The 26,863-nt window shown below is 43.8% G+C and overlaps 1 protein-coding gene across 3 annotated transcripts in view; it reads left to right on the top strand.

Moving 5' to 3' along the window:
• Positions 1–26,863, top strand: part of LOC137517851 (uncharacterized) — a 74,095-nt gene that overhangs the window by 42,809 nt on the left and 4,423 nt on the right. For 2 of the 3 annotated variants that reach the window (XM_068234913.1, XM_068234915.1), the window contains exons 2-8: positions 4,117–4,172; positions 4,346–4,402; positions 6,114–6,146; positions 11,288–11,332; positions 11,413–11,538; positions 13,238–13,285; positions 13,359–13,397. In XM_068234913.1, coding sequence (XP_068091014.1) covers positions 4,117–4,172; positions 4,346–4,402; positions 6,114–6,146; positions 11,288–11,332; positions 11,413–11,538; positions 13,238–13,285; positions 13,359–13,397 — 404 coding nt within the window. The remainder of the gene's footprint in view (positions 1–4,116; positions 4,173–4,345; positions 4,403–6,113; positions 6,147–11,287; positions 11,333–11,412; positions 11,539–13,237; positions 13,286–13,358; positions 13,398–26,863) is intronic. The other variant, XM_068234914.1, reaches the window with a different exon arrangement.

The raw sequence follows: 26,863 nt of genomic DNA, 5'->3' as shown, positions 1-26,863 counted from the left end.
TTCAGTGGAAGATAGCTGCAGGGGGAAAGAAACACACAAATGATCTCTTGAGATTCAAAAGGAAGGCTGTATACAGCCTGCTTGTGTATGAATGTATTTTCTATGTGTTGGCATACTGTACATCAACCTACTTCCTGTTTTGGTGGCCATTTTGTTTGTTTATAAACACACTTTTAAAACTGTTTTTAACCACTTTTAATGCGGCGAGGAGCGGCGAAATTGTGACAGAGGGTAATAGGAGATGTCCCCTAACGCACTGGTATGTTTACTTTTGTGCGATTTTAACAATACAGATTCTCTTTAAAGTTATCAACTAAACAACTTTTGTTGTTATGTCTTTGGATTCTCTCCATGACTAATACCGGATCAGACGCAAGTGGCTTAAATCCACATTATGTGCGGCAAAACACTGGCGGCGAATCCCTCCCAAAAAAGTTATTCCTAAATACAGCGGCACATTCGAATTACTTTTAAAAAGATGTAAATGAAAAGTAAATTCTTGTGTGGTCCAACCAATCGCCGCGTACTGCCCGCATCTTCCCATCAGACCTCCGCGGTGTAACATTGCACACACACAAGGATCCTCATCGGTTTAGCGTTGAAAGCAGACAAGCCAGGAAGAGTCATTCAATGTTAGAGGGATGTGCAAAGGACAATCACACCACTGTCAGTCTCTCAAATGAAAGGTCAGTGTGTCTGCTCTGGGAAGCAAGATGTTTTGTATCAGGATGTGATCTTGCTTTTACTGATGGCTAACACAGTACAACACTCTACTGCCTCTGCTCCGGGAAGGGGCTGGGTGAGAGGAGCAGCGGACCACCCGCAGTACCTTATATTCAGGGTGTAGCAATCACCTGGGTAATAGCTAGTATTCACATCAAATAGATGTCAGATGGATTGGAATATGAACATGTAGAGCAGCACAGAGAGAAGTTTTTAGGTTTGGCTGACTGACAGGGGCAAGGCCGGATTCACCATAAGGCACTGTAGGCATGTGCCTACAGGTGCCAGATGATGGAGGGGCGGCTCACTCCCCTCCCTCTAGCGCCTCCCTCCTTCCCTATGCAGAGTCCCGAGCAGAGCGTAAATAAGAGTTTCGTCACCTGGCTCTCGGCCTTCCACTGACCAGATCTTCCTTCAGTCGAGACACCACTAGCTACTTAATACTGAGGGTACTTCTGGCTACCTAATGCTAAGGGGCACCTGTAGCTACCTATGACGGGCAAGGGAAGTAAGGAAGATGTGACAGCTGGGCCACCCAGCACACTTGTGGTGCGGTACAGTGGGGGTTTGTAGATTCATGGAGGGTGAAGTTTAGGGTGCCAGGACATCCATGCCTATAGGCTCCTGGGATGTAAATCCAGGCCTGGACAGGGGCATAACTATAGGGGAGCAGCCCCTGCTACAGCGCTGTTGGGGCCCCTTACTTACGACCTTACCTTTCTCCTTTCTCTCAGGGGACTATCTTCCAGATCAGGTGTTTTGGGTGTGACAATAATGATGACCACACCTGTTTTTTGACCCTTTAGAGATGGGCTCCCAGCCCCAGGTCACCAAGGGAAGGGATTCAAACTTGGGGGGGGGGGGGGATCAATGTTTTGCTGGGGGGACCCATGAGTTATAGTTACACCACTGGGATTTGATTGAATATGCCAGCAACTATTTTACTTGTACCCGTCCAATCGATTATCACCTGACTAATTTTAAACAGTTTATTGATCGGAATTACAATTAGGAACGGTAGGAAATTTCTATTCATTAGATGGCAGGTCTATCAGTTGAACAGCTGCATCATTTTATATGGAAAAGCTGGCAGAGCTCAGCTGTAGAAATGTGAACATCTGATTGTGATCATCAGGTGCTATTTGCTTCTTAACCAATTACTTTCTTGACAAAACAAAACTGATCATATTGGACCAAACCAGTTCATCTATGGCCACTTTTATTTTATTATTATTTAGTATTTATATAGCGCCAACATCTTTCGCAGCGCTGTACAGAGTATGTTGTCACTTATCTGTCCCTCAGAGGATCTAATCCCTACCATAGTCATATGTTACATAGTTATTTGGGTTGAAAAAAGACATACGTCCATCGAGTTCAACCAGAAAATAAGTACAACACCAGCCTGCTCCCTCACATATCCCTGTTGGTCCAGAGGAAGGCGAAAAAACCCTTACAAGGCATTTTCCAATTAGCCCCAAAAAGGACAAATATTTCTTCCCAACTCCAGAAGGCAATCAGATAAAATCCCTGGATCAACATCATTAGGCATTACCTAGTAATTGTAGCCATGGATGTCTTTCAAGGCAAGGAAATCATCTAAGCCCCCTTTAAATGCAGATATAGAATTTGCCATAACTACTTCCTGTGGCAATGCATTCCACATCTTAATCACTATTACTGTAAAGAACCCTTTCCTAAATAAATGGCTAAAACGTTTTTCCTCCATGCGCAGATCATGTCCTCTAGTCCTTTTCAAAAGCCTAGGGACAAAAAGCTCATCCGCCAAGCTTTTATATTGCCCTCTGATGTATTTATACATTAATTAGATCCCCTCTAAGGCGTCTTTTCTCTAGACCAAATAAACCCAGTTTATCTAACCTTTCTTAGTCTATGTATGTATCGTGCAGTGTATGTTTCGTAGTCTAGGGCCAATTTTTAGGGGGCAGCCAATTAACTTATCTGTATGTTTTTGTGGGGTATGTGAGAAAACCAGAGTGCCTGGAGGAAACCCATGTAGACAAAGGGAGAACATACAAACTCCTTGCAGATGTTGATTGATGGTAGTTGAATAGCAGTTTTCTATTCCTGCTCACATCTCTGTGGAAAGCAGATGCTGCCGCTCAATATTATACTATGGACTTGATTCACTAAGACAAATAGCATGCCTTATCTGAGTTAACACGCCTTATCAGAGATAACATGCCTTATCAAATGTAATGCACCTTATCAGAGTAGCATAGTGAGTGCTACAAACCCACAGGGGCTCAGGGCAGGACGAGTGGAGCTCTCGTCATTGCCAATTAGCAGGCATAAGTTTGTAGCGCTCGCTATGCTACTCTGATAAGGCTTGTTAACTCTGATAAGGCGTGCTAACTTTGATAATGTGTGTTATCTCTGATAAGGTGTGTTAACTCAGATAAGGCATGTTATTTGTCTTGGTGAATCAAGCCTCATGTTTGTTACATGTACAGTGCTGGAGGGGGCACAAGTCTACTCTCCTGTTTCACAAAGGACATATGTTACAAAGGTGCTCTGCAGGTGAACATTGGAGAACATAGGTGCGGGGGCGATGCTTGGCCCAGGCGTACTAAGCGGGTGCTTGGGGCCTCAACCACAGCAGGGGGGTCCCATGCTGCTAGTGCAGCCCTGTCTGTGACTTGTATGGCTGCCGCTGCCTCTGCATCGCTCACACACAGACCTCAGATCAGCAGCAACGTGAACAGAGGGGAGAGCGGTGGAGTACACTTCAGTGATGTCATTGACTGTACACTGCTGTCTCTTCAGGTCGCCACTGGTCTGCAGGACTGCGAGCTACATGCCCCCACCGTCACCAATGCCCTATACAGGGGGAGGGGCACACCTTTGGCTACCTATACTGGCAGGGCACCTTGGCTACCTATACTGGGGGGTGCACCTCGAGTACCTCGGCGGGAAAGGGAGGGAGGGCCACCCACAAATTATGTGCTGCTTGGGGCAAGAAAACAGCAGCAGCCCCCCCTGCACTGGCGATACTGCAAACCGGACTAGGATTTATGAAAAAAAGTTCTTGCTGCAGGTAGTCTCACATTTGCTCCTTTGACTGTCAGATATCCACAAAAGGTTTAAGCTACAATGGGGCCCAAGGCAAGGTACTAGCCTTTGCTTCCTTCTAGAGTCTTTTTGGTAAGTTTAGGTGGGAGAGTGGTCAGGGAAAGTGACAGCTGAGCCCCTTGATGCCCACTAGACCCCAGGCAGTTGCCTAGGTTGCCTTGTGGATGAGCCTGATCATCAGACAAGTCCTAATAAATCCCACACTACGCTTACGAAATCTGCTTCATCGATCTACAGACTTCTGAATATTGAATACATGATTTCTGACGAGATTTTGACATCATTTGATTTCTCTTGCAGGATTCTGCTCCTCTTTTTGGCTGCTGCTCTCCTGGCCTCTATTGTGGCAGCTCAGGGTAAGTCTGAAAATCCCCAAATCCTTGTTTTCTAGGGCAGATCCCTCCATTGGTCACTCTGTTGCTACTGGAAGAAGGTCTCTGTCCTCAGATGTGTCTCTTGGGAGATTTTACAAGTTATGCATCATGTGACTCCTTATCTTGTTTCAGTAAACACTGTATATTATTTTTAGAACTTGTGACAGATGCTGACCCGGAACTGACTCCAACGGTAGAGAGTTCAATTGCAGGTATGTCCCGGCCATTCTATGGCCTCTCACATTCAGTATTCCACTCTATGACTTTCTATATATAGGGAGTTCTTAAAGTAATCCTGTAAGAAAAAAAAAAGAACCCCTATGGGGTACTTGATTCGGGAGGGGGAAGCCACTGGATCCTAATGAGGCTTCCTCCATCCTCCTCAGCCTTGAGGATCCAACACTGTCAGACCACGGACAACGCATGGTAATATTTACCTATCTGCGCTCCAGGGCAGGCGCAGTACAAACTTCCCCTCGGGCTCCAGTGGAAATAGCCGAGCCGGTCTGCTCTACTGGGCAGGCGCGAGTCACCTGCACCTGCACAGTAGTGTGGACCCGGCTATTTGAAGGGAAGCTTGTACTGCACCTGCGTAGGAGAGCAGATAGGTAATTATTGCCGCGTGCTGAAGCCTCTACTGTGCCTGCGCCGCCCACCGACAAGCTAGTTGGCGGGTTTTCTGGGGCTGCCAGTGCTGGATCTTCGAGGATGAAGCGGACGGGGAAGCCTCATTAGGATCCAGAAGCCTCCCCTTCCCGAGGTAAGTACCCCATAGGGGCACTCCCCCCCCCCCCCCCCCCCTTACAGTGTCTTTTTAAAGCTTTAGTTCAGACTCCTCTTTTTTTAATGCATATTGGGCCTGATGCAGGAAAGTGTGGTAATATTGCACAGACATCGCATTGCAATATTACTCTTACGATCTGCCAGGTGGATCGCTGACCGAGTGGGGACGGGGGCTGCTGTACGCACTCTGGATCCTCATCACAGTTGGTCGTTATCGGCCGCCTATGGCGACTCACCTAGCGCTTGTACAGGGCTTAGTTCAAAGAAAATGGATAATCTAGCAAATAGTGATGTTTTAAATTTGTATAATTTAAAAAAGTGTAGCACACAGCCTGGGGCGTAACTGCAGGGGAGCAGGGGGGCCCAGAGCTCTAAGGGGGCCCCAACTACTACTTCCCTTCCTCTGATAAAGGGGTCCATCTTTCAGATCAGGTGTGTTTGTGGCTACACTTGTTATGGGTGTGAAGATTACAATGCCCACACTTGTTTTATGACCCTTGCAAGATGGGCCTCCAAGCTGGTCACCAGGGGTAGGCAAGGGAAAGGGCATGAACACTGGAAAGCCCCATGATTTGCAGCTATGCCACTGCACACAGTGCCGTAGTGTATAGAACTCTTGCCTTGCAGCGATGGGCCCCCGATTTGAATCCCAGCCAGGACAATATCTGCATGGAATTTGTATGCTCTATCCATGTCTGTGTGGGTTTTCTCCAGACATTCTTGTTTCCTTTCACATCCCAAAAACATACAGATAATTAGCTTCCCCCTAAAATGGACATAGGGCTATGGTAGGGTTTATATTGTGAGCGCCTCTGTGAGACAGTAACATGACTATACATTCTGTCAATTGCTGTGGAAGATGTCAGAGCTATACAAATACTAAATAATAATAACTTCCTGTATGTCTGATGTCATTTCCTGTGTGGTACATGAGGCGGTCATCCTTGTGTGGGACTGCTGTGTTCTATTTCTGTGACTGAGGAATTTAATTACTCCTATAGAATGATTATGGGTTGTGTTCTGCCGACTTCTAGAAAGCAGCACAGCTGATAGAACTGCTATGTTCTCTGAAGTCTCAGGGCTCTGTCTGATACAATTGTCAGTGTTCTGTAGTGTGTTGACTGTGTTTCTTATCTGCAGAAAATGAAGAGGTAACGGACGCTCCTCAGCAAAGTAAGTTACCCAGCAGTTTATGCTGGTTCTCTTATTACTATATACATGATGCTGGTGGGTGGAGCAGCTGAACTGGGCACACAGCCCGTTGGCCACTCTAGGCCCTGCCATAGACTGTAATGTAAACTTGGCACAGCTGACCGGCTAATATATAGCTGAGTGTTGGAGCTGGGTTATTAAAACGTTGATCAGATATACTGAAGCCAAGTGTTATGCTATAATAATGACTATGTGGCAGCAGGTATTTATTTTGAGCGTCAGTCCGAGATTAGCGATGATATTATATAGCCTGGCACTCGGTTATTAAGGAGCTGGTGCTCCAGTGCAGGAATTTAGGGTGGAGGAAAGTCAACAGTATCAGTTGATGCAAACCTGAAGCGAAAATAAGCTTATGGTATAATGAATTGTAAGTATTTCAGCCAAGAAACAGAACATTAGTAGCAAAGAAAAGAGCCTCATATTGTTTTCCAGTACAGTAAGAGTTAAAAAACTTCAGTTGTTATCTATGCAAAAGAGCTTCTCCCAGCTATATGACCCAACTGGGTCCAATACAGTCCTGTTTTCTGAAGCACTTAAACTGCTAAGAAACAGTGGGAGACAGCTTGAGATGAGATTTTACTGCATGAGAGTTCAAAGGGTCATTATATCTGCTTATTTTATAGCTTAAAAGACAGAGTGTGATTTTAAATCTGCAACTGAGACCGTATGATGCAATGTTATAAAAAAAAACAAAAAACTATATAATCGGAAAAAAAAAATAACATTCTTTTCTTTGCTACTAATGTTCTATTCGTTATCTGTACTACACACACAATTCACTATATCATTTTTTTTTTGTTTTGCTTCAGGTTTGCTTTAAGGGGAGAATATTCAAGTTAGGCATTGTTTAGATCAGTAGTTCTTAACCTTGTTGGAGGCAGGGCCGGATTTGTACTCTTTACCACCCAAGGCCACTGTCAGCAACTGCCCCTCTTCAGTATAGGTAACCAGATGACACCCCCCCCCCCCCCCCCCAGAATAGGTAGCCAGAGAACCCTTCTCCCTCCAGTATAAGTAGCCAGATAACCCTTCCCCCCCTCCTCTACTTTAAATAGCCTGATGACCCCCCTCCCTTCCCTCCAGTATAGGTAGCCTGATGACTCCTTACCTCACCCCATGTCCAGGGACGGATCTAGACCAAGTTGCGCCTGGGGCAAGGTCAGGTTTTGGCGCCTAAAGGTCAGGTTTTGGTGCCTAAACTGCCATTCCCCATCCAAATTTTGCTGCCTTTTTAAGAATTCAACAAACTGCACCTGGGGCAAGAGACCTGCCTGCCCCCCCCCCCCTAGATCCGTCCCTGCCCACGTCCCTCTAGTATAAGAAGCCCCCTCTTCTTCTGTATAGCTAGTCTGATGTCCCCTCTCCCTCCAGTATAGGAAGCCAAGTGACCCTCCCCTTAGTATAGCCTGCTGCCCACCCGCCCTTATTTCTGTGGTGTGGCCTATGTGGCCTTGGCTTAAATCCGGCCCTGGTTGGAGGTACAGAACCTCTCAAGTTTCATATGTGCATTCACTGAATACTTCAAAGTCCAAACGCTGTATAGTTGGAGAAAAAAAAAATTCCAATTCAAAACATAGATATACGGTATATAAATATCTTGTATTAGTGTACAAATTGAATCATGCATCAGCTGCACATAAAATCTCTGAGTTCAAACAACAAAACTAATAAAACATGAATGTCACACAAAAATAAAAACATAAATCAATGAATATTTACTGACACATACCTCCACCGAACCCCTGAGATTTACTCCCCCCTGGGGTTTGATTGAACACAGGTTAAGAACCACTGGTCTAAGTGGAACAGTTAGGGTTAGGTATAATTTTAAGGGAGGATGTTAAGTGTGCAAAAATGCAGCTGTCAATGGTTAATGGAATGGCGGGAGGCAAAAACACCAAAACTTTTGATGGTAACAGCCCTGCATAATCCAGACAGAAATGAAGACTGTCCATATGGCCTACACATGGTGCCACAACCCAAACACTACAGAGGAACCATATGGCAACATGCTGACAGCTAGGAGTCCACAGAGCAGGATAATATATAGGGGAGTTAATAGGTTGATATTTCTAGTAAAGACAGCATAAGCGTCGTACCTAGAGGGGTGTAGCAGGGGGCCCAGAGCTGTGGGGGCCCTCAACTACAAACCTTCCCTTCCTCCAATACAGGAGACTATACTTTAAATCACGTGTTTTTGTGGCTACACTTGTTATGAGTATGACAATCATGATGGCCACAATTGTTTTATGGCCTTTGTGAGATGGGCCCAAGCCCATAAAGGGCAAAAAGAGGAGGCAAGGGAGACCTTTTGCTGGGAGGCCCCAAGAATTGTAGTTACGGCACTGGACAGCGTGCATACAGCTCACACCTTAGCTACCCTGTTCAGGTTTAATATAAAGGATCTAACAAGTCTTCTCCATTCTACCAAAAAATTTAATAGAAACAACTTCTTGGTTGCAGACCAGTTTTCAAATTAAAAAATAAAGACCATAATAACTGAGCAACAAACAAAGTCCCCAACAGTCGCATTTCTCTTTTCCTCCGTCCGGATCGCTTGAATTTCAGTGGTGAGAATTTCAAGTGGATTTTCAGATTAAAGGCCACCAACTTAACGTCTTAAATTTCCTTCTGAACTGGAACGTCCTTCGCTCCAGCAAACAGACACAAGAGCGGCTGTGTTCCTGGGCCTGGAGGGGAAGCAACTGCTCGTCTTTCAGGGTCCACAATGGCAGGGGAGCTCTTTGTGTTTGTAGGCTCAGCTTCCCCTATAGATGAAGGGTCAATCTGTAGTTTTCCCTCCACAATGACCTTATGGTGTAGACAATGGAGGATTGTCTGTCATTAAGGAAGAGAACACAATCCTGAGATTAAGGAAACTGAACCAAAATTTCCGTAGATACGCACAATCGTGTAACGTGACCATAACGGTTACCTAAAGATTGTGCATTCAGATTTCCGGAGTATGTGAGAGTAAACTATTTTTCTCTTAGGAAAGTAAAGGGAAAAGGGGAATAACTAATTGTTCATTCGGTAATAAAGGAGTCACCAATACCATAAATTGATTGAAAAATTGATAATACTCCAACTAAAGGGGATGAACCATAATCATGTATCCACCACAAGCGTGGTGCCTATCATACACTATACAGGCACCTATTAATCCTGAAGTAGCAATGAAGTCCGGCCAGCACACCTATAACTCCAATGCAGTGCTCTGATTTATTGCATATGCCAACACACGTTTGACAATTGTTTCGGGGCCACGGAGGGTCCCCATCTTCAGAAAAGTGCAGACATATAATCACACACATAGTGCATACAATCATATATATAATATTTCAATGATAGCCACCCATGTCAATCTAAGGGACACGCCCCCTTGACCAAAACAATGAGCATAACAATATGTCACTTTGAACATCTGTGCATACTATGCATCTCACAATACTGTCCTGATGTCAATATGCTGTACTTGTGCCCCTACGTGCATCCCCGGCTCTGACCGAGTGCTACTTACCCCACAACAAGCGGTCCCGATTGATCGCCAGTCCATGGTAGAAAGGGAGGGGCAATGCTGCCTCTTAATCCTGAAGGACTGAATAGAAATGGTACGTGTACTAGGGATAATGCTAGATGATACAAGAATTATTTGCTCAAAACTGATATCAGAGAGCGTAGATTCTATATATAAATGAAGGAGTTCCTTTGGGCACATTCTCAAAAATTCATGACACAAACCAAGAAATAGTAGAGTTACTAAAATAGTGAAAGGCAGAGAGGTTCATCACTTGGCCACAATCTCCTCAATATGCCTTGTAGGTTATATGGGTATGATCCTCAACACTTTCATATTTACATTTTTCAAAAGGGCATCCTTCTAAAAGGTAGAACTTTAACACGGTTTGACATACCACTGCTATGCAGATGACAGCCCAATTTATTTATCATTCAATCCCGACATGACAGACTTTATTCCAAAAATAAACACGTGCTTGGCTGAGCTTCAGGAATGGATGAATGACAAATGGCTTTAAACTAAATACTGACAAAAGTGAGGTTTTTGTCATCGGTGGTTAGTGCTTAACAGCAATGCAGCTCCAGACACATTCAACACCACCGAGGGTAGGAAACGCAGACCTTACTAGGACCTAGTAGGAGCTACACTGTGCGCAGCTTGGGTTTACTGATAGATGGGGAATTAAACTAGAATTAAATTTCAGCCATGGCGACGGGGCGGGATGACGTCACCGACGTCACTGACGTCGGGACATCATTGGGAGTCCCGGGCCACCCCTCGGCGCTGCCTGGCACTGATTGGCCAGGCAGCGCACGGGGTCTGGGGGGGGGGGGGGCGCGCGCCGCACCGGATAGCGGCGATCGGGCACGCGGCGGCGGCAATCGGGGTGCTGGCGCAGCTAGCAAAGTGCTAGCAGCGTCCAGCAAAAAAAAAATTATTTAAATCGGCCCAGCAGGGCCTGAGCGGCACCCTCCGGCGGCTTACCCCGTGTCTAGCACGGGGTTACCGCTAAGGAGGTTAATGGTTTAAAAGTAATTTTATTGACAAGTTTAAAAATATCACCTAGGAAAAAACACATATGCCCTCTATGCAATGCCCTCTATGCAGGCCTTCCAAATAAAAACCTACACCGCCTGCAGCTAGTACAGAATGCTGCCGCAAGACTGTTAACAAGCTAACACCACCATTGCCACATAACACCAATCCTTTGCTCACTACACTGGCTACCTATAAAATGGAGAATTTGTTTCAAAATTGGCATGCTAACATTCAAATCCGTACACGACCAAGGCCCAGGCCAGGATACCTGAGGGATTTGTTTCAACTGCATCACACCACCCACAACCTTAAGATCAAAAGGACCTGACCACCCCTCACAATAGCCATGGGGAATTTTGGTATAGAGCTATCATAAACAAACCCTAAGGAATGGTTTGGTGGTTCTTCTCCCCAGCTTCCACCAAAGACAGAAGTATCGTTTTTCAGAGGGCTCATTCAGGCAGTCCAGTGTTTCAGGGGGTGTTTAGATTTGCACATTGACTACAACGGTGTTCATTACAGCTCTAGCGTTCCTTTCTTGCAGCTGACCCCCCGTCCCTAACTGAGACAACATCACCAACCTCATCAGGTAAGCACTGTTTGGAGAGCCCACTGATGGAATACATGTAATTCCCCCTCATTCTCACTTCTTCCCTCCCATCCCCCCAGAGGACCCTGTAAGTTTCCATGGAGGTCACAGGCTGCAGACGGATGGAGCTGCTGAGAGCGTGCCATCCAACAGCGAGTCGTCCAACAGTGAGAGCGAAAGCGAGAATGTGGAGAGCGTGGCAGCAGGTGAGGGTGGGGTTTTCACTGATCAATCATTATTTGATGTTACCGGGTCCTGGTGAATTGTAGTCAGCAATGCATGATGTTAGCTCCTCATAACTTAGCAAAAATCGAACACCTTATCCCAGCTGAAGACCTACCTACCCTGGTTCATGCATTTGTATCCTCCCGCCTAGATTACTGCAATGCCCTGTTCATCGGATCTACAGATAAGGTTCTGTGCCCCTTACAGCTAGTACAGAATGCTGCAGCCAGACTCCTAGCCAATGCCCCCCGCAGCTCACACATCACCCAAGTACTGCAAACTCTTCACTGGTTGCCAGTAAAATGGAGAATCAATTGTAAGATCTGCCTGCTGACATTCAAGGCTCTACACCACATGGGACCCAAATACATAGCGGATCTATTGGAACTTTATGCCCCTCCACGCACCCTCCGCTCTGCCAACAAGATGAAGCTGGTTACTCCCAGGATACACTTAACATTTGGTGCTCGGGCCTTTTCCTATACAGCCCCTAATCTATGGAACTCACTTCCACAATCAGTACGAGAGGCTCCTTCTCTGGACAGCTTTAAAAAAAAGGCTAAAAACTCACCTCTTTTCCCTAGCCTTTGAGACTGCATAATGCAGGGTCACAGCGCTTTGAGTCCCCATGGAGAAAAGCGCTATAGAAATACTATTGTTATAACTTCATGTCTTTTTGATGCTAAGCGGATCATTCAGAAACGGCCTTATCAGTCTGCCGACAGTGCGTACACTGCACCACACCTCTCACAACCTCAGATCAGCAGGATCCATAAACTTGATCACTCCCAGAGAGCACCTCAAAACCTTTGGAGCCAGAACCTTCTTTCATACTGCCCCTACCCTTTGTATTTCCCTACAACACTTAGTAAAGACAGCTCCTTCTCTGGAGCTATTCAAAAGCCACCTGTTTAGCCTGGTATTTGTGGACTTGTAGAATTCTTTCTCTGTACCAAAATTTACCAATCAACCAAATATTGGTCTGAGCCATGCCTATGCGCTTTGAGTCCAATAGGAGAAAATCGCTTTACAAATGTTGTTTGATTTGGGAGTCTACGCTCTTCTATAGTGCATTAACCTCTTGACGACCAGCTAACGCCGATTGGCGTAAACCGGTCGTCTGCGGGTTACCATGTCTCCGTGAACAGCAGGAGAGCCGCCGTTCGCGGCTCGCCGGCAAAATGTAAACAGGCGGGGAATAAATCCCCGCTGTTTACATCATACGGCGCTGCTGCGCAGCAGCGCCGTAAGGCAGATCGGCGATCCCCAGCCCCTGATTGGCCGGGGATCGCCGGCATATGATAGGCTGAAGCCTATCCTTCAATGCGCAGGACGGAAATACGTCCTGCGCAGCTCACAGGGGGAGGGAGAGGGAGGCAGCGGCGAGACGGCGGAGAACGCTGCGGAGGGGGGCTTTGAAGAGCCCCCCCCCCCCCCCGCTAAGCAAATGCAGCCGACCCCCCCCAGCAGGACATCCCCTTAGTGGGGAAAAAAGGGGGGTAGTCTGATCGCCCTGCTGCACTCCTGATCGGTGCTGCGGGCTGTAGAGTCCACGCAGCACCGATCATTGAAAAATCCCCTGGTCGGCAAGTGGTTAATGGGTGCCGGTATATGGCCATTTTATAGCCCATTTTACTTCGGAGCAACATGTTGTCCTAACTGATACTTTTTATTATCCAGCAGGACCTGCCATGGGAAGTGATGCTGAGTCCATTGAATCAAAAGAAAGTAAGAAGCTTATCCCCCCCCACACACACACACACAATGTATGCGTTATCTAATCATTTGTTTCTGTTTTCAGCTGAGGATCCTGAGTCTCAGGAATTATTTACACTCCCAGGTAAGAATTGACCAACAGTGGGGAAAATAATATGGAAAAAATGGGCCAGTTTGTCTAAACCAGGAGTCAGCAGGAACATTTTGGAGCCAGATCTATTAATACCAATTAGCCAATTAACTTTTCCTCCTGAGTTATCTTTTGGGAGATCATCTTCATATTTTCTTTTACACATTTTACAATTGAAAAAGTACCTAAATGAAAAGTACTCTCAAAATTATTTTGAGCATTTTCTTGCTCTTGCTAGAGGATTAAAAGGTATTTTATGACAAGTTGTGAAAATATCACCTAGGAGAAAACTCAGGAGAACAATGCAATTGCATATGGGCCCTTAGTTATCTCCGAATGTTTCCTCCTAGGAGATCATTTTTCATCTTCTGTTTAAAATAACGTTTTAGCACTTTGCAATTGGAAAAGTACCAAAAGTTAGGTGAAAACTAATGTCAAAATGATTCTCTTGCTTGCAGGTGGCTTAACTACTTTCTGCACAGCGTGCAGTATATCTACGCCCTGCAGGAGCTCATCTGAAGTCCTAGAATGTAGATATTTGTCTGCCGCTGTGCGCGCTCTCGCTCGGTGCTGCGCACGTCCCAGCGCACATTCTCATTGCCAACCATTAGTGGGGAGACTAATGAATGGGAACACAGTTCCCATTCATTGATCTAAGTTCCCGTGTCAATGTCACATGTCTGCGGTCATTGTAACAGAAACAGTAACCCATGTATGCGTTACTTCCTGTTTGCGTACTAACAGTACGCGCAGGAAGAAAAAGTGCAAGGACATCTTGTGGCCAAATAATAAAATTACACCTACACACATTTATTTTAAAGGATACCCGAAGTGACAGGTGACATAATGAGATAGACATGGGTATGTACAGGGCCTAGCACACAAATAACTATGCTGTGTTCCTTTTTTTTATTTCTCTGCCTGAAAGAGTTAAATATCAGGCATGTAAGTGGCTGACTTAGTCCTGACTCATACAGGAAGTGACTACACTGTGACCCTCACTGGTAAGAAATTCCCCTTTTTAATTCTTTCTTGCTCTCAGAAGCCATTTTCTGTTAGGAAAGTGTTTTATAGTTGGAATTTCTTATCAGTGAGAGTCACAGTGTAGTCACTTCCTGACTGAGTCAGCCTCTTACATACCTGATATTTAACTCTTTCAGACAGAGAAAGAAAAAAAGGAACACAGCATAGTTATTTGTGTGCTAGGCACTGTACATACACATGTCTATCTCATCATGTCACATGTCGCTTCGGGTATCCTTTAATAAAAACACATATTATTAAAAGTAACTCCCTAACTCCCCCACTCTCTCTCATAGTTACACAAATGATATATTTGCATATTAAAAAAATAAATAGTTACCTTAGGGACTGAACTTTTTTTTTAATACGTTTGTCGTGAGGGTATATTACTGTTATTATAAATATGGGCTTGTAATTAGTGAGAGAAGAAAGACGGTTCCAAATAAAATATTGTCACCATACATTGTTGTAGGGAAAAATTGTAAACATTGTAATAACTGGGACAAATGAGCAAATAACTTGTGGGGGTTTTATCCACAGTAGAATGTTTTATTTTAAAACTATATTGGCCAAAAACTGAGAAATAATGAATTTTTTTCTTTTTTTTTCCCCCTTATTATTCCCATTAAATGCAATTAGAATAAAACAATTCTTAGCAAAATGTACCACTCAAAGTAAGCCTAATAGGTGGTGAAAAAAAAAAAACAAGACATAGATCATTTTGCAGTGATAAGTGGTGATTAAATTATTGACGAATGAAAGGGAGGAGCGCTGAAAGGTGAAAATTGCTCTGGTCTGGAAAAGTGAATTGCATGTTGCCCAAAAAGTTAGGAGACAGATAAAATTTTTAAGAACCCTAATGTACCTGGTTCCAAGTATTTGTCAAGCACTATACTAGGACTCATTTACGTCCCAGATATACAGTTCAGTGATGAGAAAATCCAGTGACCAGAGACTATGATTAGTCTGGAGATAAGATCCTCATGACCGTACAGTCATACTTAGAACTTGTATGAGATGCTCATTAGAATAAAAGAGGAAAATGAAAAACGTATTTCTCCTTATGGAAAGTGGGTAAGGATGAGCGAAAAAGTTTTGTGAAAAGCTAAATTGTCCCTGCATGTATGGGAGTGCAGGCCATGGCTGAGATGGTTAAAGTGAACCTGGCCCGAAGCATGGAAATGCCGCTACTTTAACCACTTCACAACTGAGGGGTTTTACATCTTCAGCATTCGAGCAATTTTCACCTTTCAGCGCTCCTTACATTCATTCGTCTATAACTTTATCATTACTTATCGCAATGAAATGAACCATATCTTGTTTTTTTTGCCACCAATTAGGCTTTCTTTAGGTGGGACATTATGCCAAGAATTATTTTATTCTAAATGTGTTTTAATGCGAAAATATGAAAACATTTGGAAAAAAATCATTATTTTTCAGTTTTCATCCATTATAGTTTTTAAAAATGCATGCTACTGTAATTCAGCAAAAATGACAGCTCAGGAGCACCACAGGAAACAATCCAAAAAATGGTGTGCCTGGTCCTCACCCCTGTACCAAGGGGTCAAGCAATAAGAATCCCCAAAGGACTGGCACCACACAGGGTTTAAATAGCTCAGTGGAGTTTATTGCAGCATCTAGCAATAAAAGGGTCCTTTTATTGCTAGATGCTGCAATAAACATCAACTGAGCTATTTAAACCCTGTGTGGTGCCGGTCCTTTGGGGATTCTTAATGCTACTGTAATCCATGTAACTTATTTGCCCATTTGTCCCGGTTATTACACCATTTAAATTATGTCCCTATCACAATGTATGGCGCCGATATTTTATTTGGAAATAAAGGTGATTTTTTAAAAAATTTGCGTCCATCGCTATTTGCAAGCCCATAGTTTATAAAGTAACAGTGTTATACCCTCTTGATATAAATATTTAAAGAGTTCAGTCCCTAAGGTAACTATTTATGTTTTTTTGTTTTTTTTTATTGTAATTATTTTATTTCATTACAAAAAAAAATGGTAACAAATGGGGAGTGTGGGAGTTAATGAGTTAATTTATAATGTAGAATAATGTATTTGTATATGAAAAATGTTTTGGGTGTAGTTTTACTTTTTGGCCACAAGATGGCCACAGTACATTTTTGGGAATGCGTCCTGTAAGCGTCGGAAGTACGCTTACAGGATGTTCAGGGAGGCTGGGAAACTTTTTTTTTTCACAATGATCTCGCTGCTGCTCATAGAAGCAGCCGATCAATGCTGGGGGGCAGAGATCAACGAACGGGAATGGTTTTTCCCGTTCATTGATCTCCGGGCGAGCGGCCAACGGCATGCACCAGTGCGCGCACGTGCAAGCGGGAGCGTGGACAGCAGCGGCAGCGGCGGGGGGTGCGTATATCTACGCTCTGGGCGGGGAACTCAATATGCTGTACCCGGGCGGCGAAGTGGTTAACTAAAAGAGGGGAACCTCTGGATCCTCCTCTTCAAGCACGAGCGTGACTATGCTGCACCCACATGAGCACTGATCAGATTTCCAACAAGACCTTGTCGGAAATCCATGATTGGCAACGGATGACACCGTGGAAAGCCTCCACAGGATCCAGAAGCTTCCTTCTTAGGTATTTCCTTTTTGATCCAAGCTTTGGCTCAGTACCCTTTAACTCATTTATGTTGCTGCCTCTCGCCACTGCACTTCATGCTGCTCTCCATCTTTCCGACACTTCTCCCTGCACAGCCAGAAGTTTGCTTCAAAGTGTGTACAGGATATACTTTTATATTACATATTTTAAGATTTTCTTTTTTTCCCCCCGTATCTGATACAGATTTTCATTTATAACAAATTACCCAAATAATTTATGTTAAATCAAAGAGTTTTTGAAACAGATTTTCAAATAGAACAAAATTACCAAAATAATTTATGTTAAATCATGCTGAAATCTACTGAAAATCTGCATACAGTGTGTGGCAGTAATAGATTTCTTTCTGATCAGATTTTGATCAGAGAGGATCTATCTCAGGGGTGCCCATTAGGTAGATTGTGTAGGACTTCATAGTAGATCCTGACCACACTACATTTCCCATCCTGTATATACAATTGTGCTCCTAAAATCGTACATAGGTAGATCATTTTGACTTGCTAATTTTTAAAAGTAGTTCACAAGCCGAAAAAGTGTCTATCTGATGGTCGAATCTGGTGGCCACCTTTAAAGGAGTTATCCGGCCATTATATGGAAAATAAGTGCTACTTACCTGGGGCTTCGTCCAGCCCCAAGCTCCCAGCATGTCCCTCACTGCAGCTCCGCCGTCAGCTGTTCGCCTCCTCCTTTAAAGAGACTCTGTAACAGAATTTTCATCCTTATTTCTTCTATCCTATAAGTTCCTATAGCTGTTCTAATGTGCTCTGTCTAACTGCAGCCATTCATAGTTGCACAGTGGCTGTGTTATCTCTGTTATATGATCTAATCTTCTCTCCTCTGTCGGCTCTGTCGGGCTGAGGCAGTCAGGCTGGAATGTGGTGTGCTGCTTGTGATTGGTAGAAGCTATACACACCCTCTCCAGGCCCCCTGCACACTCTGTATGACTTACACACTCAGCCTATCACTTGCTATGTCTTTTGTTTGTAAACACTGGATAAAAATGGCAATTACAACCCAGGATTGCAGCAGGGAGAGGCAGAAACAGCACAGAGGGGCCCAGGAGAACATAATGAATAGAATGGTATGCTTTTTATTGTAAGAATTTTACAGTACAGATTTTCTTTAAAGCCCCTTCCTCTGGACAGTTACAGTAATTACTGCTATAGCAATTTTGGAGTTCCTGGACTATCTAATGGCAATAATTCTCCCAAAGGTGCCCATCAATAATACAGTATTACCAGATCTACGCAGCATTGGGGTAAACTGAGTGGATATTTTAAGTATACCACATACAAGAGGTAATATTGTAGAATCAAGATTGTACCATGTATGTGCACCTTAACCACTTGAGGACCTAGGGCTTTACCCCCCTTAAGGACCGGCCACTTTTTTCCACTCAGACCACTGCAGCTTTCACGGTTTATTGCTCGCTCATACAACCTACCACCTAAATGAATGTTGGCTCCTTTTCTTGTCACTAATTAAGCTTTCTTTTGCTGCTATTTGATGGCTCCTGCGATTTTTACTTTTTATTATATTCATCAAAAAAGACATGAATTTTGGCAAAAAAAATGATTTTTTTAACTTTCTGTGCTGACATTTTTCAAATAAAGTAAAATTTCTGTATACATGCAGCGCGAAAAATGTGGACAAACATGTTTTTGATTAAAAAAAAAAAACCATTCAGTGTATATTTATTGGTTTGGGTAAAAGTTATAGCGTTTACAAACTATGGTGCAAAAAGTGAATTTTCCCATTTTCAAGCATCTATGACTTTTCTGACCACCTGACATGTTTCATGAGGGGCTAGAATTCCAGGATAGTATAAATACCCCCCAAATGACCCCATTTTGGAAAGAAGACATCCCAAAGTATTCACTGAGAGGCATAGTGAGTTCATAGAAGATATTAATTTTTGTCACAAGTAAGCGGAAAATGACACTTTGTGACCAAAAAAAAAAAAAGTTTCCATTTCTTCTAACTTGCGACAAAAAAAAAAATGAAATCTGCCACGGACTCACCATGCCCCTCTCTGAATACCTTGAAGTGTCTACTTTCCAAAATGGGGTCATTTGTGGGGTGTGTTTACTGTCCTCGCATTTTGGGGGGTGCTAATTTGTAAGCACCCCTGTAAAGCCTAAAGGTGCTCATTGGACTTTGGGCCCCTTAGCGCAGTTAGGCTGCAAAAAAGTGCCACACATGTGGTATTGCCGTACTCAGGAGAAGTAGTATAATGTGTTTTGGGGTGTATTTTTACACATACCGATGCTGGGTGGGAGAAATATCTCTGTAAATGACAATTTTTTAATTTTTTTTACACACAATTGTCCATTTACAGAGATCTTTCTCCCACTCAGCATGGGTATGTGTAAAAATACACCCCAAAACACATTATACTACTTCTCCTGAGTACGGCGATACCACATGTGTGGCACTTTTTTGCACCCTAACTGCGCTAAGGGGCCCAAAGTCCAATGAGTACCTTTAGGATTTCACAGGTCATTTTGAGAAATTTCGTTTCAAGACTACTTCTCACGGTTTAGGGCGCCTAAAATGCCAGGACAGTATAGGAACCCCACAAATGACCCCATTTTAGAAAGAAGACACCCCAAAGTATTCCGTTAGTAGTACGGTGAGTTCATAGAAGATTTTATTTTTTGTCACAAGTTAGCGGAAAATGACACTTTGTGAAAAAAAACAATAAAAATCAATTTCCGCTAACTTGTGACAAAAAATAAAATCTTCTATGAACTCACCGTACTACTAACAGAATACCTTGGGGTGTCTTCTTTCTAAAATGGAGTCATTTGTGGGGTTCCTATACTGTCCTGGCATTTTAGGGGCCCTAAACCGTGAGGAGTAGTCTTGAAACAAAATTTCTCAAAATGACCTGTGAAATCCTAAAGGTACTCATTGGACTTTGGGCCCCTTAGCGCAGTTAGGGTGCAAAAAAGTGCCACACATGTATCGCCGTACTCGGGAGAAGTAGTACAATGTGTTTTGGGGTGTATTTTTACACATACCCATGCTGGGTGGGAGAAATACCTCTGTAAATGGACAATTGTGTGTAAAAAATCAAAAGATTGTCATTTACAGAGGTATTTCTCCCACCCAGCATGGGTATGTGTAAAAATACACCCCAAAACACATTATACTACTTCTCCCGAGTACGGCGATACCACATGATTGGCACTTTTTTGCAGCCTAACTGCGCTAAGGGGCCCAAAGTCCAATGAGTACCTTTAGGATTTCACAGGTCATTTTTGTTTCAAGACTACTCCTCACGGTTTAGGGCCCCTAAAATGCCAGGGCAGTATAGGAACCCCACTAATGACCCCATTTTAGAAAGAAGACACCCCAAGGTATTCCGTTAGGAGTATAGTGAGTTCATAGAAGTTTTTATTTTTTTGTCACAAGTTAGCGGAAATTGATTTTAATTGTTTTTTTTCACAAAGTGTCATTTTCCGCTAACTTGTGAAAAAAAAATAAAATCTTCTATGAACTCACCATACTCCTAACGGAATACCTTTGGGTGTCTTCTTTCTAGAATGGGGTCATTTGTGGGGTTCCTATACTGCCCTGGCATTTTAGGGGCCCTAAACCGTGAGGAGTAGTCTTGAAACCAACAATGTCGCAAAATGACCTGTGAAATCCTAAAGGTACTCATTGGACTTTGGGCCCCTTAGCGTACTTAGGGTGTAAAAAAGTGCCACATATGTGGTACCGCCGTACTCAGGAGAAGTAGTATAATGTGTTTTGGGGTGTATTTTTACACATACCCATGCTGGGTGGGAGAAATATCCCTGTAAATGACAATTGTTTGATTTTTTTTACACACAATTGTCCATTTACAGAGAGATTTCTCCCACCCAGCATGGGTATGTGTAAAAATACACCCCAAAACACATTATACTACTTCTCCTGAGTACGGCGATACCACATGTGTGACACTTTTTTGCAGCCTAGGTGCGCTAAGGGGCCCAACGTCCTAATCACAGGTCATTTTGAGGCATTTGTTTTCTAGACTACTCCTCACGGTTTAGGGCCCCTAAAATGCCAGGGCAGTATAGGAACCCCACAAGTGACCCCATTTTAGAAAGAAGACACCCCAAGGTATTCCGTTAGGTGTATGGCGAGTTCATAGAAGATTTTATTTTTTGTCACAAGTTAGTGAAAAATGACACTTTGTGAAAAAAAAATCAATTTCCGCTAACTTTTGACAAAAAATAAAATCTTCTATGAACTCGTCATACACCTAACAGAATACATTGGGGTGTCTTTTTTCTAAAATGGGGTCAGTTTGTGGGGTTCCTATACCGCCCTGGCATTTTACGGGCCCAAAACCGTGAGTAGTCTGGAAACTAAATGTCTCAAAATGACTGTTCAGGGGTATAAGCATCTGAAAATTTTGATGACAGGTGGTCTATGAGGGGGCGAATTTTGTGGAACCGGTCATAAGCAGGGTGGCCTTTTAGATGACAGGTTGTATTGGGCCTGATCTGATGGATAGGAGTGCTAGGGGGTGACAGGAGGTGATTGATGGGTGTCTCAGGGGGTGGTTAGAGGGGAAAATAGATGCAATCAATGCACTGGGGAGGTGATCGGAAGGGGGTCTGAGGGAGATCTGAGGGTTTGGCCGAGTGATCAGGAGCCCGCACGGGGCAAATTAGGGCCTGATCTGATGGGTAGGTGTGCTAGGGGGTGACAGGAGGTGATTGATGGGTGTCTCAAGGTGTGATTAGAGGGGGGAATAGATGCAAGCAATGCACTGGCGAGGTGATCAGGGCTGGGGTCTGAGGGCGTTCTGAGGGTATGGGCGGGTGATTGAGTGCCCTAGGGGCAGATAGGGGTCTAATCTGATGGGTAGCAGTGACAGGGGGTGATTGATGGGTAATTAGTGGGTGTTTGGAGGAGAGAACAGATGTAAACACTGCACTTGGGAGGTGATCTGATGTCGGATCTGCGGGCGATCTATTGGTGTGGGTGGGTGATCAGATTGCCCGCAAGGGGCAGGTTAGGGGCTGATTGATGGGTGGCAGTGACAGGGGGTGATTGATGGGTGGCAGTGACAGGGGGTGATTGATGGGTGATCAGTGGTTTATTAAAGGGAAGGACAGATGTAAATAATGCCCTGGCGAATTGATAAGGGGGGGTCTGAGGGCAATCTGAGCGTGTAGGCGGGTGATTGGGTGCCCGTAAAGGGGCAGATTAGGGTCTGATCTGATGGGTAACAGTGACAGGTGGTGATAGGGGGTGATTGATGGGTGATTAGTGGGTGTTTAGAGGAGACAATAGATGTAAACACTGCGCTTGGGTGGTGATCTGATGTCGGATCTGCGGGCGATCTATTGGTGTGGGTGGGTGATCAGATTGCCCGCAAGGGGCAGGTTAGGGGCTGATTGATGGGTGGCAGTGACAGGGGGTGATTGATGGGTGGCAGTGACAGGGGGTGATTGATGGGTGATTGACAGGTGATCAGTGGGTTATTACAGGGAAGGACATATGTAAATAATGCCCTGGCGAATTGATAAGGGGGGGGGGGGGGGTCTGAGGGCAATCTGAGCATGTAGGCGGGTGATTGGGTGCCCGCAAGGGGCAGATTAGGGTCTGATCTGATGGGTAACAGTGACAGGTGGTGATAGGGGGTGATTGATGGGTGATTGATGGGTAATTAGTGGGTGTTTAGAGGAGAGAATAGATGTAAACACTGCGCTTGGGTGGTGATCTGATGTCGGATCTGCGGGCAATCTATTGGTGTGGGTGGGTGATCAGATTGCCCGCAAGGGGCAGGTTAGGGGCTGATTGATGGGTGGCAGTGACAGGGGGTGATTGATGGGTGGCAGTGACAGGGGGTGATTGACAGGTGATCAGTGGGTTATTACAGGGAAGGACAGATGTAAATAATGCCCTGGCGAATTGATAAGGGGGGGTCTAAGGGCAATCTGAGCGTGTAGGCGGGTGATTGGGTGCCCGCAAGGGGCAGATTAGGGTCTGATCTGATGGGTAACAGTGACAGGTGGTGATAGGTGGTGATTGATGGGTAATTAGTGGGTGTTTAGAGGAGAGAATAGATGTAAACACTGCGCTTGGGTGGTGATCTGATGTCGGATCTGCGGGCGATCTATCGGTGTGGGTGGGTGATCAGATTGCCCGCAAGGGGCAGGTTAGGGGCTGATTGATGGGTGGCAGTGACAGGGGGTGATTGATGGGTGATTGATGGGTGATTGACAGGTGATTGACAGGTGATTGACAGGTGATCAGGGGGGATAGATGCATACAGTACAGGGGGGGGGGGGGGTTCTGGGGAGAATCTGAGGGGTGGGGGGTGATCAGGAGGGGGCAGGGGTAAAAAAAATAGCGTTGACAGATAGTGACAGGGAGTGATTCATGGGTGATTAGGGGGGTGATTGGGTGCAAACAGGGGTCTGGGGGGTGGGCAGGGGGGGGTCTGAGGGGTGCTGTGGGCGAACTGGGGCAGGGGGGGGAGAAATTAGTGTGCTTGGGTGCAACATAGGGTGGCTGCAGCCTGCCCTGGTGGTCCCTCGGACACTGGGACAACCAGGGCAGGAGGCAGCCTGTATAATACACTTTGTAAACATTACAAAGTGTATTATACACTTTGTATGCGGCGATCGTCGGGTTAACATCCCGCCGGCGCTTCCGTATGGCCGGCGGGATGTTGCGGCGGGTGAGCAGAGACAGGCGCCGGCGGAGGATCGCGTCACGGATGACGCGATCGCTCCGCCCATGCCCCTACAAGGACCGCCGCCATTTGTCTATACGGCGGTCCTTGCGGGGTCCACTTCCCGGCCGCCATTTGTGAATACGGCGGTCGGGAAGTGGTTAAAGGACAACTGAAGTGAGAGTGATATGGAGGCTGTCATATTTCTTTTCGATCAAAGATCCTGCTGATCTTTCAGGCATAACTATTATATTTCCCGTCAGATTGACAGGTCGAATCAGTAATTTCCAACAGGTCCATTTAGCTTTCCGATCATTTTTCCCATCGATTTTATACAGAAGTAATCAGAAAATTGATCAGAAAAATTATCAGAAACCTGATCAGACCTGTCGATCTGACAGGAAATTGCATGGTGTGTAACAGGCATAAAAGTATTAGAGGCAGAAGTTCAGTAGGACAGACAGGCAATTTGAATTGTTTAAATAAAAATGAATATAGCAACCTCCATATACCTCTCACTTTAGGTGTTCTTTAAAGGTGGCCATACATACAATCAAATCAATGGATTTTCTGTTTGTTTGTTTTTTTATAAAAACAAAAAAAAATGATTGAGGAAACAAAACTGTTGTTTTTTTTTTTTTTTATAAATATGTGATCGGATGTGCTGGATAAATCAGGTTGATTGCATTAAAAATTGAATGGCATATGGCATGTTCCATAAAATAATCTAACAGATATAAATGGGATACAAATATTTTTTATTTATGGATTAAAAAAAAAAGTGAAAAGTCAACCAGACAAACCAAACATGGGAAATCGTGCAATTTGAAAGGTCCAAAAATGATAATATATTATATATATATATATATATATATATATATATATATATATATATATATATATATATATATATATTTATATTATATATGGTATGTTCCATAGAATATCCCAACAGATATAAATCGGATACAATTATTATTTTTGTATTTCTGGGTTACAAAAAAGTGAGACAATTAGACAAACAAAAAAGAGAGATCGTGTAATTTGAAAGGGCCAAACAATGAAATATATACTTGTGAAATATTAATTGTATAAGAAAAAAAAATGATATGGAATAGTAATATCAAAATTAAAAAGTGTTGGGTACTCTATTCCATTGTTTCTCAACATTTTATTGGTATGTACCCCTTTTAAAACCCTGTACTCACCAAGTACCCCCTGGCATAGGAAACATTATCACAAGTACCCCTTGACAAATATATATTTAATCGTAGAACATGATAATTGGTTCTAAAAAAAATCCAAGCATTTACTATTGCTTTTTAATTAGCTAAAATGCTAATTTGGTGTTGTTAAAATAAGATTTATAATTTTCTAAAGCTCTAAATTTGTTATTCTTGGTTAAGTTTATCAAACCTGAGTACCCCCTGGAACCATCAGAAGTACCCCCTGGGATATGCATACCACACGTTGAGAAATTAGGACCTGTTCTACTTATGTACCTTTATGCACAGCAGAGGCAGTGGAGCCAACTTTTCTTGATTATTTGATCATTTTTCCTGGATTCACAGAAAAAGCAATCATTCGTGTATGGAACCTCTAGGCTGATTTTAAAGGATACCCGAGGTGACATGTGACATGATGAGATAGACATGGGTATGTATAGTGCCTAGCACACAAATACAGTGGTGTGAAAAACTATTCTTTTGCATGTTTGTCACACTTAAATGTTTCTGTTTATCAAAAACCGTTAACTATTAGTCAAAGATAACATCATTGAACACAAAATGCAGTTTTAAATGATGGTTTTTATTATTTAGTGAGAAAAATAACTCAAAACCTACATGGCCCTGTGTGAAAAAGAAATTGCCCCCTTAACCTAATAACTGGTTGGGCCATCCTTAGCAGCAATAACTGCAATCAAGCGTTTGCGATAACTTGCAACGAGTCTTTTACAGCGCTCTGGAGGAATTTTGGCCCACTCATCTTTGCAGAATTGTTGTAATTCATCTTTATTTGAGGGTTTTCTGGCATGAACCGCCTTTTTAAGGTCATGCCACAACATCTCAATAGGATTCAGGTCAGGACTTTGACTAGGCCACTCCAAAGTCTTCATTTTGTTTTTCTTCAGCCATTCAGAGGTGGATTTGCTGGTGTCTTTTGGGTCATTGTCCTGCTGCAGCACCCAAGATCGCTTCAGCTTGAGTTGACGAACAGATGGCCGGACATTCTCCTTCAGGATTTTTTGGTAGACAGTAGAATTCATGGTTCCATCTATCACAGCAAGCCTTCCAGGTCCTGAAGCAGCAAAACAACCCCAGACCATCACACTACCACCACCATATTTTACTGTTGGTATGATGTTCTTTTGCTGAAATGCTGTGTTACTTCTATGCCAGATGTAACGGGCCACGCACCTTCCAAAAAGTTCAACTTTTGTCTCGTCGGTCCACAAGGTATTTTTCCAAAAGTCTTGCCAATCATTGAGATGTTTTTTTAGCAAAATTGAGACGAGCCTTAATATTCTTTTTGCTTAAAAGTGGTTTGCGCCTTGGATATCTGCCATGCAGACTGTTTTTGCCCAGTCTCTTTCTTATGGTGGAGTCATGAACAATGACCTTAATTGAGGCAAGTGAGGCCTGCAGTTCTTTAGATGTTGTTCTGGGGCCTTTTGTGGCCTCTCGGATGAGTTTTCTCTGCGCTCTTGGGGTAATTTTGGTCGGCCAGCCACTCCAGGGAAGGTTCATCACTGTTCCATGTTTTTGCCATTTGTGGATAATGGCTCTCACTGTGGTTCGCTGGAGTCCCAAAGCTTTAGAAATGGCTTTATAACCTTTACCAGACTGATAGATCTCAATTACAGTACTTTTGTTCTCATTTGTTCCTGAATTTCTTTGGATCTTGGCATGATGTCTAGCTTTTGAGGTGCTTTTGGTCTACTTCTTTGTGTCAGATAGCTCCTATTTAAGTGATTTCTTGATTGAAACAGGTGTGGCAGTAATCAGGCCTGGGGGTGACTACAGAAATTGAACTCAGGTGTGATAAACCACAGTTAAGTTATTTTTTAACAAGGGAGGCAATCACTTTTTCACACAGGGCCATGTAGATTTGGAGGGTTTTTTTCT

Source organism: Hyperolius riggenbachi, chromosome 5 (genome assembly GCF_040937935.1).
Source record: "Hyperolius riggenbachi isolate aHypRig1 chromosome 5, aHypRig1.pri, whole genome shotgun sequence".
NCBI lineage: Eukaryota > Metazoa > Chordata > Amphibia > Anura > Hyperoliidae > Hyperolius > Hyperolius riggenbachi.
Note: the sequence above shows the minus strand (reverse complement) of the source record. Positions and strands in the feature narration are given on the sequence as shown.